The sequence below is a fragment of the Nomascus leucogenys genome, chromosome 13 (assembly GCF_006542625.1).
Source record: "Nomascus leucogenys isolate Asia chromosome 13, Asia_NLE_v1, whole genome shotgun sequence".
Taxonomy (NCBI): domain Eukaryota; kingdom Metazoa; phylum Chordata; class Mammalia; order Primates; family Hylobatidae; genus Nomascus; species Nomascus leucogenys.
Window position 1 is genome coordinate 158,363 of NC_044393.1, and position 13,635 is coordinate 171,997.

Sequence of the window (13,635 nt, forward strand, 5' to 3'; positions counted from 1 at the left end):
GAACAAGCTGTCCGTGGATTTGTTTCCTGGCTGCGCTGCAGTCACACCTCGCAAAGCAGCAGCACGGCAGCCTGACTGCGCTCTGCACGCTGTTACTGTGCCCCGAGCCCCTTGAGGAGACAAGTGAGACTGTGTTTCCCAGACACCCGCTCCAAGCCCGCGGCAGAGCCAGGTGTGAGGCGTAACGAGCAAGTGAACAACGAGGGGCGGGCAGGAGAGGCTCGGGAGTGGGAATGCGCGCAAGGCAGGACTGACAGTGAGCACCAGGGGGTGGGGGGCGGAGGGGCGCGGGAGCTTAAGGAGCGCCCGGGCAAGAGCCCCTACAGCCCTCAGGGCCGAGGTCTCCACCCTGCCCCCCGTTTGCCCTCCGGCCCCAGCCGCACATCTCTCCGCTGCAGAGAAGGCGCCAACCAGGGTTCCTCCAAAGAACCCGGACCCCTTCTTACCTCGGGCGTCTCCTATCCCCATCCACAGTCCAGCAAGGGGATCCTCAGCGTCTTCTCCTCGGGGACCAGGCAGATAAGGCCCAGCCAAAGGGTCTGCAGACCACGCCCCAGCCAGCCGGGGGGAGGGGCAGGCGAGCTCTCCCCCACCGCGGACCTCCTGACACGGGGCGGGGTGGGCGCGGGGCGAGGGCCACGCTGAGCGCTCAGCCCGCCACGTCTCCGCGCTCTGGGCTCCTGGTCCCGGGGAGAGCCTGGCCCCGCCACCGGCTTTCAGACCCCGCTAGTCACCGCGGTTCCCACCGCAGCGCCCTGGGGCCCAAGGCTGGGCCCGCGTGAGCCCACAGCGCCCCCTGGCGGGAGGGTCCGACGCCGCTGCTGAACCCCGGCCTTCCTGAGGTCGGACAGGACCCGGGACCCTCCCGGGCGCCCCAGCCTTCCCCCACAACCCCACAAAGAGGGTTCGGCGGTCCCCTTTGCACACGGAAGGAAACTGAGGCTCAGAAAAGCCAGGCGACTTGACCAAGCCCAAAAGCAGAGGTGGGTCTGGGGAGCCGGGGGCTGGAGAGGAGACCCAGGGTGCTGTCAGAGGAGGGTGGAACCCAGTCCTGGAGGGTACGGGAGCTAGTCAGCCTCCAACGCCCCGCACCTCCTCCTACGGCCCTTGGCCCCTGTCTGGCCAGCTCCTTCTGGAAGACACTAGCTGTGGGCTTAGCCCTGGATCCACACCCACCCGAAGACAGGACAGTCAGCACCACGTGTGAGCCTCCTCTACCAAGGCCATACCGTCTCCCGGGCCCAAGGGCACGGTAACAGCCCCGGTGCAGCCTGTCCCTCCCAAATTGTCCCTCGATGCTAAATTTTTGCTTTAATGGCAATGTGTTTGTTATGAACTATTTGTGTTCCTCCAAAATTTGCATTTTGAAACCCCAGCCCCCCAAGCTGATGGTATCAGGAGAGAGGGGCCTTTGGGAGATGACAGGTCATGATGGCGGAACCCTCCGGAATGGGATGAGTGCCTTTAGGAAAGGGACACTCTCGAGCTGTCAAACCCATGTCATGATACAGTGAGAAGATGACCGTCTGCAGCCCGGGAGCGGGTCTCCCCGGAACCCGACCGTGCCTGCACCTGATCTCATCTCCAGCCTCCAGAACCGTGAGAAACAAACGTCTGCTGTCTCTATTGCCACTGAGTCTATGGTACTTTGCTATAGCAGTCCAGGATAAGACAGTGTCTGTCATTCAAACCTATAGAAAACCCTACAGAACTTGCCCATCTGCCCATGCCCTGGAGACAAGTACTTGGACTGGAGTGTGCTCGTGCCCCCCCCGCCCACCAAAGCCACTCTGTTTTGCAGGTCAGCCTGGGCTGAACTGGGCCAAACAGGAAACAGGAGGCAGAGATGTCCATGGCAAGAGTGTGCCCAGCCCCAGAAGAGGCCGTCTGCTTATCCTTCACCAAAACTCCCCTCAGATCTGCTCAAGGAAGGGGAAATGAGCAGGAGCGGGGGTTCTTCTGAGATGAAATCGGGGGAAGAAAACCCTGAAACCTGGGTGGGAGCAGCACCCTCCCACTGGACCCTCAGGAAACCTCTCTTTCTGGGGGCAGGGGAGAGGTACAGCCATCGGTTGTTTAGGGAGAAACTGTGTGTGCTGAAGAAAAGGTAACAGCCCGGCCAACACACCATTAACCGGCTTCAACTCTCCCCAGGGTTGCATCCTCCTGGGGGACCCTTCACTGAGGACAGAGCCCAGCCTGTTGAGCAGCACAGGACAGGTACAAGAATTCAGCCTAAACCCACAGCCTCCTCCCAGCCACGTGCCAATCCCAGAAAAGTCACCCCAGAAGCAAATCCCCAGGTGGCAGGAGCCAGAAACACCTGTTATGAAGAATTATGAAGAAGACCCAGCCGGTGAGCAGGTGCTTATTACGGTCCTTTTTCATTACCCCAGAGACAGACCCAGGGCTGGCTACGTGCACAGGAAGTAACGCTTGCCACATGCATAAATACGTGAAGATGCACATTACATCAGCACAGATTCACAAAACACTTAACCTTGGTAAGAAAACTGTAGCTAGGCAGCTCCCGACCTCAGAGACTCCTGACACAGACGTCATGGAGACAGCATGGGCCTCCCCAGAACAGTCCCCACGGCCTAGACTCCCCAGAGCTGGAGGAGCAGCCCAGGCTCTGTTGGGACACAGCCATCACTTCCTGTTCTTTGCAGGTGCCTAAGGTAGGTTACCTGGCCAAGGTCTTGGTGGAAAAAATGAGTTTTTTCAATGTTACAGGTCTTTTAATAGTTCATCCGTAGGAAGTGCGTTTGCAAAGTCACCAGCCTGCAGCTTCCATCTGTAGACCAGGAAGGGTGATTCTCTGGGTGACCACAGCGGGGCATCCCCTGAGGTACGGAGGCCCCCCCACCGCCGCAGCGTCCTCACAGCCACCACAGCCTTTGCCGTTTGGCTCAAGCAAGCCCTGCCAAGCCCCACCCCTCATGCTGGCTCTGCTGTGAAGCCATCCTCCCGTTGGGCAGCAAGCTCAGGCCCTACGCAGAGCCAGTAAATGAAGCAGGCGTCACCAGAGCAGGACTCCGCTGTGGCCACCAGCTTCTCCTTCCACACAGCTTCCCCCGCAACAGAGCACGGCCACTGACCTCTGGCTTCAAGCAAAGGACAGGCTGTGAGGGGAGCCCTGGGAGGGTGTGGGGACCCCCAGAGAATCTTCTCCCTCCCAAACAGAGCAGTCAAGACCAGGAAAACGAGGCCTCCACTTTGTGAACAACAGAGCTGCCCACGTGGTCACGCAGCTCCTTCCTCCCGAGACAGCTGCCACACACCGAGAAGCAGAGCTCAGCTGACGGCCCACAGCATGATAGTTCATTGCACCGCTGGGGGGAATGGGCCAGGGCCTCTCGTTGGTCTCCTGAAGGGAAATGGGGGTTGGGCCCACAGTCCAGCTGCAGTCAGGGACGAGGCCTGCACAGCGCAGCACACAGAAAACCTTCAGAGGTGCGGCTGGCCCAGGACCAGCTCACGGTCTGCAGCTCCCGGGGTGGCCCTGGCTGCACAGGTGGAGTCAGAACAGGCAAGTCCTCCAGGTGGCAGCTCCAAGCTCAGGGCAAGTCCCACCCCAAAGAAAAGCTGCCTGCTGCACTTCCCGGGCAGCGCCAAGCCTGTCCAGCTGCCCTGAGGAGACGTCACAGGGCTGAAGGCAGCTGGAGCCCTGCCATGCAAACAGCACACAGCACATGGGGGTGCACAGGATGACACAGCTGCTGCTCCTCCTCCGGGTGCGTGCCCACCCAGGGTTGTGCCAATGCAGCAGCAGAGAGGCCAAGAGTCAGGTGAAGCGCGGGGAGGCAGGGGCACGGGCTCCAGTCACGGCCATCCACCAGCACGGCAGCTGCTTCCAGGTGGGTCCTTGTGTCCCCTCAGCCCTGCACCAGGAGGGCAGCTTTAGTCTGTCTGGGGCCATGGAGGTGGCCCCAATGCTTTCACCTGTCCCATGATGTCACTAGGTCCTCCTCTGGGACCGAGCGTCCCTGGCCCACAGGGAAAAGCCCATCCCAGGCTCTGGATGTTCAGGGTTCAGGGTGTCAGCCTAGAGAGCAGTGACCTGTGTGAGCTCCGTGTTGGGCGTAGATGGGCTCTGCGGGCTGACAGGCACCATGGGCAGGTCCACGCCTAGTCATGCGGGCCGTGGTACCGTCTCCGAGGTCTTGCAGGCCAGGGCCACATCCTTGGCAATGCTACGCACACGGTCAGACACCTGCACGTCCCGGCGCAGGGCAGATGCACAGCAGAACTTGCGGAAGCAGGCCTTGAAGTTCTCATCCAGGAAGGCATAGAGGATGGGGTTGAGGCAGCTGTTGACGTAGCCCAGGGCTGTGCAGAAGCGCAGAATGGCCACAGCAGTCTCGCTGCCCGGCTGAACTCCCAGACCTTGGACCAGCACGAAGACCTGGACAGGCGTCCAGCAGCCCACGAACACAGCCACCACCACCAGCACCAGCCGAGTGATGTGCCGCAAGTTCCGGTCCTTCTCTCGGGAGCCTGAGAGCAGGCGGACTCCACGGAGCCGCCGGATCATGAGGCTGTAGCAGACAGAGATGATGAGCACAGGGATGATGAAGGAGAAGAGGAAGATGCAGATGGCAAACACAGGGCCCCAGTAGTCCTGAGGGGTAGGGATCTCCACCAGGCACTCGATCTCTGCGGGGAGAGAAATGGGGTCAGAGTGGGCCCAGGAGACGTGGAGGGCAAGTGGGCCCAGAGGAGCCACTCAGGAGCCCCAGAGCCTGGTGAGGGTAGGAGGGGACACCCCACTGACCTTCATCCTCGACCTGTGCCGAGCCCATGATGGCAACAGGAACACCCACAGCAGAGGCCAGGGCCCAGATGGCCACATTGACAGCCTGGGCTTTGCTGGATGTGCGGACGTCGAGGGCACGGATGGGGTGGCAGATGGCTACATAGCGATCCACACTCATGGCAGTCAGGGTGAAGGTGCTGGTGAACATGTTGTAGTAGTCAATGGCAATGACTGTCTTGCACAGGGCATTCCCAAACGGCCAGAAGCCCAGGAGGATGTCTGTGCCCTGGAAGGGCAGTGTCAGCAGGACCAGAGTGTCGGCCAGGGCCAGGTTAAAGATGTAAATGTTGGTGGCTGTCTTCATTTTGGTGTGCCTGTGGAGTAGAGGGAGAAGAAGGGCTTCACTTGGCCATGCTGGCTGGACCGGGCAGCAAAGGGAAGGGGCTCCTCTTGGCCACCACAAGCTACACTGGCCCTGAGTCCCTTAACATCAGAATTCCCATGGGGGCTTGGTAAGTGACAGGTCCTGGACCCACCTGAGACTCACTGAGTCAGTCTCAGGGGATGGGGCCTGGGGTCAAACATCTTAACCAGCTCCTCAAGTGACTCTGACACACACAAAAGGATTCCAAGCCTTAAACACGGGTCTACTTTAGAGGAGTCAGGGCATGTAGGGTGCCAGAACACACCCTGGATTCTGCACAGGAGCAAAGGTTTAGAGCCCTAAGGGAAAGAGCCTGCTCTCCTTGCTTTTGAGTCCCCTCCATGACCCCTCACAAAGTCAAATGCTGACCCTACAGTTGCCAGAGGTTTCTGAGGGCTCCAGAATCAATAAGAACATGTCAAAAGGCTTCCAAGTCCACACTGCTGTCTAGCAATGGAGACAGAAAATGGTGATAGGGACAGGAGGGATGCTAATAAGGTATGATTGTATTCAAGCACCTGAAAAGGTGCTGGAAAGGGCTGGGAAAATTGTTGGCGATTAATAAATTTTTGTTAAATAAGTTAATGGTGTAATAGTTGGGGGGGGTTATGGTGGTAATGCTGGTGGTGATGGTAGTGATCATGGTGGTGATGGTGATGACTGAACATGATGGTGGTGGTGACAGTAGTGATGGTGATAATGGTGATGGTGACAAATGTAATGATGGTGGTGATGATGGTGATGGTGATGATGATGGTGATGATGGTGATGATGATGGTAATAGTGATGATGAATGTGATGATGATGGTGGTGGTGATAGTGGTGATGGTGATAATTATGATGATGGTGATAATTATGGTGATGGTGATGACTGTGGTGGTGATAGTGATGGGGGTGATAGTGAGGATGGTGATGGTGATGATGGTGATGACTGTGATGGTGATAGTGATGGTAGTGATAGTGAGGATGGTGATGATGGTAATGATTGTGATGATGAATGTGATGATGGTGGTGGTGATAGTGGTGATGGTGATAATTATGGTGACGGTGATGACTGTGATGGTGATAGTGATGGTGGTGATAGTGAGGATGGTGGTGGTGACGATGTGATGATGAGGTGGTGGTGATAGTGGTGATGGTGATAATTATGATGATGGTGATAATTATGGTGATGGTGATGACTGTGATGGTGATAGTGATGGTGGTGATAGTGAGGATGGTGATGATGGTAATGATTGTGATGATGAATGTGATGATGATGGTGGTGGTGATAGTGGTGATGGTGATAATTATGGTGACAGTGATGACTGTGATGGTGATAGTGACGGTGGTGATAGTGAGGATGGTGGTGGTGATGAATGTGATGATGATGGTGGTGGTGATAGTGGTGATGGTGATAATTATGGTGACAGTGATGACTGTGATGGTGATAGTGATGGTGGTGATAGGATGGTGATGACTGTGATGGTGATAGTGATGGTGGTGATAGTGAGGATGGTGATGATGGTAATGATTGTGATGATGAATGTGATGATGATGGTGGTGGTGATAGTGGTGATGGTGATAATTATGGTGACGGTGATGACTGTGATGGTGATAGTGATAGTGGTGATAGTGAGGATGGTGATGGTGATGATGGTGATGATGATGGTAATAGTGATGATGAATGTGATGATGATGGTGGTGGTGATAGTGGTGATGGTGATAATGGTGGTGATGGTGATGGTTGTGATGATGATGGTGGCGACGATATTGGCAGTGGCAGCAGCACCCAAGATGACACTATTCTGTGTCAGTGTAGCTGCCATGAGGAAATATGGGGCTCAGTTCTGCCTCTTAGAGAGGGATTATGAATAAGCACAAAGAGGCCACAATTACGAAGAGACAACAACAATGACAATGATGATGGCAAATACCTGTGACAAGCTCTTCAGGGGGAATTTATGTCATTGAAGATTTGCAAAAATACTACTTTGATCCCCACTCTATAGAGGAGGAAACTGAGGCCCAGAGGGTCTATGTTGTATTTTTGAGGACTTAGAGCTGGTAAAAAGCAGAGCAGGGCTCAGAACGGAGTGTTCTGACTCCCAGGATGGTCACCCCAGCCCACTGGCTCAAAACATGCTGCATGCTGCCTCTTGGGCCAGTGTGGCCGCAGCAGCCCCTGAGCATCGCTCTCTCTGGGGACTCTGGCCAGCAGATGACCTTCCCTGTCTGCTCTAATCCAGGAAGTGCCTCTGAGAGATTAAATGCCTCAATGCAGAGGAGAAACACAGTAGAGAAGCGATAATATCAGGAAAGGTGCTCAAGCCCAGGGACTTCCCCAGGCTGCCGCACTCCTCAGCCGTGACACGCCCGCCAGCCATGAAGGGACATGCACATATGCGCATCACGGAGCAACCTCCCCAGGAGCTTCCCTTAGGAGTCAGCACTGGGGAGGGACAGCTGTTCTTCCCACTCTCTCGTCTGACCATGCACCACCTGCACACACACGCACACACGCACACACGTGCACACACACATACACACGTGGCTACATGGTCCACCTTGCTCACTTTCCAGATGGGAAAAACAAGGCCAAAGGGGAACAGCTTTTCTCAGGGACACTAAGAGGACAGGGCAAGGATGGTGGAAGCTTGAACACCCCCACTAGCCTGTCCTGCCTCTACCTACATAACACCTCTGGTTGGGGCCCTTTGAGGTTATAAGGAGGGAACACTTGCTTTAGAGCTCTGGGCACTTTCTTCAGAATCACCCTTTTCTGGGTCCAGGCAAATATCCTGGACCAATAAGAAACCTCATTCCAGCTGTCAGTCATTTTCCTGCTAAAGCACCACCCATAACCCCCCACTGCCTGAAGAACAGAGTTCCCCCAACTCGGCCTTCAAGATCCCACCTGCTGCCCCTTCAGTTCTGTCTCCTCGGGATAGATTTGGAGCCCATCATTTCCTCTGCCCAGAAAACCCTGCCTTTCTGCTTAAGTCATCTCCGTCTTCTACCTGCCCAATCCACAATCCACGTGAAGGGTTCCTTGCCCACGCCCACGCCGCCCCCCATGCTGTCCCCAATGCTATCCCCCCGCTATCCCCTGGCTCCCCCCAACTATCCACCCCACACCATCTCCCCCCACACCGTCTCCCCCACGCTATCCTCCCACTATCCCCCCAGACGATCTCCCCCATGCTATCCACCTGCTATATCCCTGGGTCCCCCCACTATGCCCCCCACACTATCCCCCCCACACCATCTCCCCCACGCTATTCCCCTGCTATCCCCTTGGCTCCCCCGACTATCCCCCTACTGTCCCCCACACTATCCCCCCGCTATTCCTCTGGCTGCCCCCACTGTCTCTAACACTATCCTCCCATGCTATCCCCCCGTTATCTCCCTGGCTGCTCCCCGCTGTCCCCCACAGTATCCCCCCACACTATCCCCCACAGTATCCCCACCTATCCCCCCCCCACTATCTCCCTGGCTGCTCCCCATTATCCCCCACACTGCTTTCCCACACTGCCCCCCCACTTCTTTCCCACACTGCCCCCCACACTTCTTCCCCACACTGACCCCCACACTGACCCCCACACTGCCCCCCACTGCCCCACACACTGCCCCCCACACTGACCCACACACTGCCCCCCACACTGACCCACACACGGCCCCCCACACTGACCCACACACGGCCCCCACACTGACCCACACACGGCCCCCACATGGCCCCCCACACTGACCCACACACGGCCCCCCACACTGACCCACACACTGCCCCCCACACTGACCCACACACGGCCCCCACACTGCCCCCACCCCCCACTGCCCCCCACACTGACCCCCACCCCCCACTGCCCCCACACTGCCCCACACTGCCCACACACGGCCCCCCACACTGCCCCCACACTGCCCCCACACTGCCCCCACACTGCCCCCCACACTGACCCCACACTGCCCCCCCCCCCCCACTGCCCACACACGCCCCCACACTGACCCACACACGCCCCCACTGCCCCACACTGCCCCCACCCCCCACATGCCCCCACACTGCCCCCACTGCCCCACACACTGCCCCCCACACTGCCCCCCACTGCCCCACACACTGCCCCCCACACTGCCCCCACACTGACCCCCACACTGCCCCCACACTGCCCCCACACTGCCCCCTCAACCTCAACTATCAGCTGCTCTCTCAATGGCCCCCACAAGTTTTCCCATCTCTGAGCACCAACAGATCATGGGCTCAGCCACAGACACCTGCCATGAGCAAGAGCCCTGGAGCCTGAGAGGGGTTTCAGAACCGTCCCAGCTCCAGCCCCTGCGCCTCCCTTCGCCCATCTAGGGAATGGGCTGAAAAAAGCCTCTCCCAGGGCCACTGTGGGATCTCATGAGGTCACTCAAGCAGACAGCTTGACACAGAGCCTGGTCCACAGCTCAAACCAGGGGTCAGGGTGGTGACATCTCTGCCTGGGACAGAGCGGGGTGGGCCAGGGCCAGCCCCCTCCCCTCCCCTCCCCTCCCTGGGGAGAGGAGCACCCAGGGCCTCAGGATTGACCCTGCCTCCTGGACAGGGTCAAAAACATTGAATGGGGGAAGCAGGAAATCAACAGCTGCTCAGGCCCGTCCAGAACAGGCCCCGCCTCAGTTTCCCCCCTGCAGCTGTGTGGGACTCACCAGACAGGAACTTGCGGCCCAGCCTACCTGAGGATGACGTACATGACAAGGCAGTTCCCCAGGAGCCCTCCGACACACACGGCCAGGTAGAGCCCCACGATGGTGACCTTGAGCCCGAGGGGCAGGAAGGCGCCGTGGCTGGCATTGAGCAGCAGATGCGGAGGCAGCAGACTGTGGTTGGGGCTCAGGACGGACAGGTTGCCCTGCAGGTGGCTGCCGTAGATCACCTCCCAGAGCGGGGCGGGGAAGAGGGGCTCCATGCCACTGCCCTGCAAATCCACTCAGTGCAGTACCTGGGACAGAGCACAGAGACAAGTGGCTGCAGTGCCAGACACACGCCCAGCAGAGGCCTCACAACCTAGCACGTGCAGCCCAGCAGGCACATGGACCCCCACACTGGGCAGCCACAGACACTGAAGCACACGGGCACACACACCAGAACACACAGGCACACATGCACATGCAGGGACACATGGAGACACGAGGACATGTGTGCACAGACAGGGACTCACAGAACACAAAGACACGTATGCACCCGCAAGGACATGGTCCCATTTGGTTTAGAGACTCACACACAGGCTGTCTGGAGGCAGCTACGCCCCAGGACACGTGTCCACCCACAGGGACTCATGAACACACAGCCACTGGTGTGTTCACAGCACAGGGATGCAGGGACACAAGTCACACACACAGACACACAGAAATGCCCAAACCTGCCCTCACGCACACGCAGGCACCAAAGAGACTGAGACACACCCAGAAACGCTTGGGACCCAGCCTTCCTCCTGGGAGCACAGCTTCCTCCTGCCCCCTCCACCCGCCCTGCTTTGCTGCAGTCTGTCAGCAGGACCCCCACCCGACCTCCAGCGGCTCAGGCCCTTACCTCTGCAACCTCCTTGGGAGCTGGGACCACCGTGGAGACCCCCACCCTCAGCCGGCCAGCAGTCGAGCACAGGTGCAGAGCAGGGCAGAAGAGGCCCTGCCGCCACTCGCCTCAGTACAGGATCTTCTCAGCAGACGCCAGACCAGACGCAGCAGCCAAGTGAGCCGGCAGCCCGAAGCTGGGGGGGAGGGGGAGGAGGCTGCAGCTCCAGAAGGGGAGGGCCTACGCAGGCTGGAGGATGGGGGGGCTGCGCCGGCCCCACACTGGACGGGGACAGACACACAGACCGGGACACACATACAGAGACAAAAAAGGAGGCTCAGACCCACAGACCCTAGACGGAGACACACGCACAGGCCAGGACACACGGACAGAGATGCCCACGGGTTCACAGACACAGGATTGGAGACACAGGACAGACAGACACACACAAGGACACACAGACTCACACCTGGGGACGGAGCCTCAGGGAGACACACACAGAGACATGCTCACAGACTCGGACACACAGACACGGGGACCACGACTCACACAGAGACACAGCCTTGGACAGACTGGCCTGGACCCCCGAGCTGGGCTCCCAGCACACCGAAATGCCCCCACCTGGCCAGCTCTTGACAGATCAAAGCTTCGTTGTAAACAAGCGGGTAAGATGCTTGGGTCCAGGACACGGCACTGGCCCAGCACCTACTGTGTGCTCCTGGAGCTCAGTCACCCCCACCATACCCGGCGACTGCGGAGAGCATGAAGCCGCAGAGGTGTGAGGCCACCTGTCACAGTGGCAGACAGGGTTGAAACCCAGGTCTGTTCGTCACTTGGAGACACGCCCAGGGCACCTCTGCCACAGCTGGGTCCCAGATCAATGCCTGAGCATCACTCCCTCAGACAGGCCCCTGGCACCCACACAGCTGAATGGCTCCTTTAGAGTTGCCTCCTTCTCAGCACGGGGGTCCCATGCCTGACCCACTGAGATGAAAGGTCACAGGTCAAGGCCGTGTGGGTGACCCCTGAGCTGAATCACCAGCTCCCTCCCGGTCATGGGGTCGTACTTCCTGCACGAGCTTTGCAGGAGAACCAGACCTCTCCCCACACAGCTCAGACCCTGCTCAGAGCACCTTCTCCAAGAGTGGGGACCTGGTTGCTAGGCAACTGGCAGCAGCGTTGCTAGGATACCTGGCAAATCAGGAGAGGATGGAACAGGCAGATGCCCCAGGACCCAGCATCCTTCGCTGTCCCCCAGGATTTCTCCCTGCATCTTCACGGCAACCAAGACTCAGGGACACGTGTGAAGGCACGGGGCACATCAACAGAGACACTCAAGGGACACATGGGGACACACATTCCTGGAAACACACACACAGATGCCCAGACAGGCATACGGGTGAACACACAGAGACATGGGTACACACTCAGAAATGCAGACACTCACAGGGATGCACAAACACACGGGCCACACACATGCAAGATGACGCCAAGGTGCACACAGGCACATGGGTAGACCTAGAGTGTGCATGGACACCTGTGGGAACAGGCAGACACAGACCAAGGCCCTCCGACAGCCAGAGGACACACACATGCACAAACACGCTCTCCAGGCAAAGCTCGAGGGTGAGCCCCCTGACCTCAGGAGCCGAGAGGGGGCAGGAATCCAGGCAGGCTCGGACTCCTGCAGCCCTCCGCGCCAGCTGGGCTCACCAAGGTCTGAGCAGGAGACCCTAGACCCTCCTACCCGAGCTTCCTAAGCCTGCCTCCCAGCCTGGGACCCAGCCTGGGCACTGCAGGCACTGAGGGTGCGCAGAGCAGAGACCTTGTAAGGGAAGAAGGGCAAAGGAGCCCCACCTGATGTCCCTGGCCCAGGAACCAGTGTCAGAGGCCAGGGCAGAGTGCTGGACACAGGCACCTCATCCCTGCTACTGCAGACACCTCTCCCTTAGCCTGTCTGCCTTCCACCTGGGTCACCCCACAACTTCCTCCCTACAGGCAGAGACAGGGAGGATGAGGGGTTGGGATGGCGAGGAGGAGGAAAGGGAAGGAGTGGAGAGGAAGTATGGAGAGATCAAGAGAGAGGATGGGTAAGGAAGGAGGGGAGAAGGGGGAGGAAAACACGTTGGGGATAGGAGGACAGGAAGAAAGGAGGGGGGATGAGGTCAGACCTAGCTCCCTGACCCCCACGTCTTTTGACCCCAAGCCTTCTCACCCAGCAATAGCAACCAGCCACCTGCACCCCCACCAAGGCAGCTCCCAGCTCTGCCTTGCCTGGCCTTTCAGGAGTCAATAGAGACCTCAACTCCCTTTGTGGGAGCCGTTCAGGATCCAGCAGAAGGCCGTGGCCTCCCCAGTCCAGGTGTTCACAATCTTATAATGTGTTCCCTTGAACTTCCTGTGTGTTCTGTGTCATCCTGCCCTGACATGTTCATAACCATAGAACCCAGGACAGCTCCTCCCTCCCTTGTGCCTGCTGCAAACCCCCTGCACAGACCCTGGCATGCTGAATAGCCTAGGTCCCCTGCACAGAACCTGCCCCCACCCACATAGACCCCTAGACCCCTGGTACAGACCTTGCCCCTGCACTGACCCTGTCCACCTGCCTGCACACAACCTGTCCCCCCTGCAAAGATCCTGCCCCCTTGCAAAGATCCTGGCCACTCTGCACAGATCCTGGCCTCCCTGCACAGATCGTGGCCAATCTGCACAGATCCTGGCCACTCTGCACAGATCCTGGCCACTCTGCACAGATCCTGGCCACTCTGCAAAGACCCCGGCCACTCTGCAAAGACCCTGGCCACTCTGCACAGATCCCGGCCACTCTGCACAGACCCTGGCCACTCTGCACAGACCCTGGCCACTCTACAAATACCCTGGCCTCCCTGCACAGATCCTGGCCACTCTGCACAGACCCTGGCCACT

At 58.5% G+C, this 13,635-nt stretch overlaps 1 protein-coding gene across 2 annotated transcripts; it reads right to left on the minus strand.

Annotated features, from left to right (window-relative positions):
* Positions 1–2,336: 2,336 nt before the first annotated feature.
* OPRL1 (opioid related nociceptin receptor 1) lies at positions 2,337–12,379 on the minus strand. 2 transcript variants are annotated; one of them, XM_030826634.1, is made up of 4 exons: positions 11,455–12,379; positions 9,873–10,138; positions 4,778–5,133; positions 2,337–4,659 (listed from the first exon to the last, which is right to left on the minus strand). In XM_030826634.1, the coding sequence occupies exons 2-4, from the start codon at positions 10,103–10,105 to the stop codon at positions 4,136–4,138; spliced, it is 1,113 nt and encodes a 370-aa protein (XP_030682494.1). In that variant the 5' UTR covers positions 10,106–10,138; positions 11,455–12,379; the 3' UTR covers positions 2,337–4,135. The 2 variants fall into 2 exon arrangements, with proteins under 2 accessions (XP_030682494.1, XP_030682493.1); XM_030826633.1 differs by lacking the exon at positions 11,455–12,379 and adding an exon at positions 10,729–10,922.
* Between the last annotated feature and the right edge of the window lie 1,256 nt (positions 12,380–13,635).

Bases quoted from the DNA above. Each gene is read 5' to 3' on its own strand.
- OPRL1 (XM_030826634.1), bottom strand. From the start codon at position 10,105: ATGGAGCCCCTCTTCCCCGCCCCGCTCTGGGAGGTGATCTACGGCAGC. The intron at 5,134-9,872 runs GTAGGCTGGGCC...TCTACTCCACAG, and splicing joins GTCATGTACGTCATCCTCAG to GCACACCAAAATGAAGACAG. The intron at 4,660-4,777 runs GTCAGTGGGGTG...CTCTCCCCGCAG, and splicing joins GGCACAGGTCGAGGATGAAG to AGATCGAGTGCCTGGTGGAG.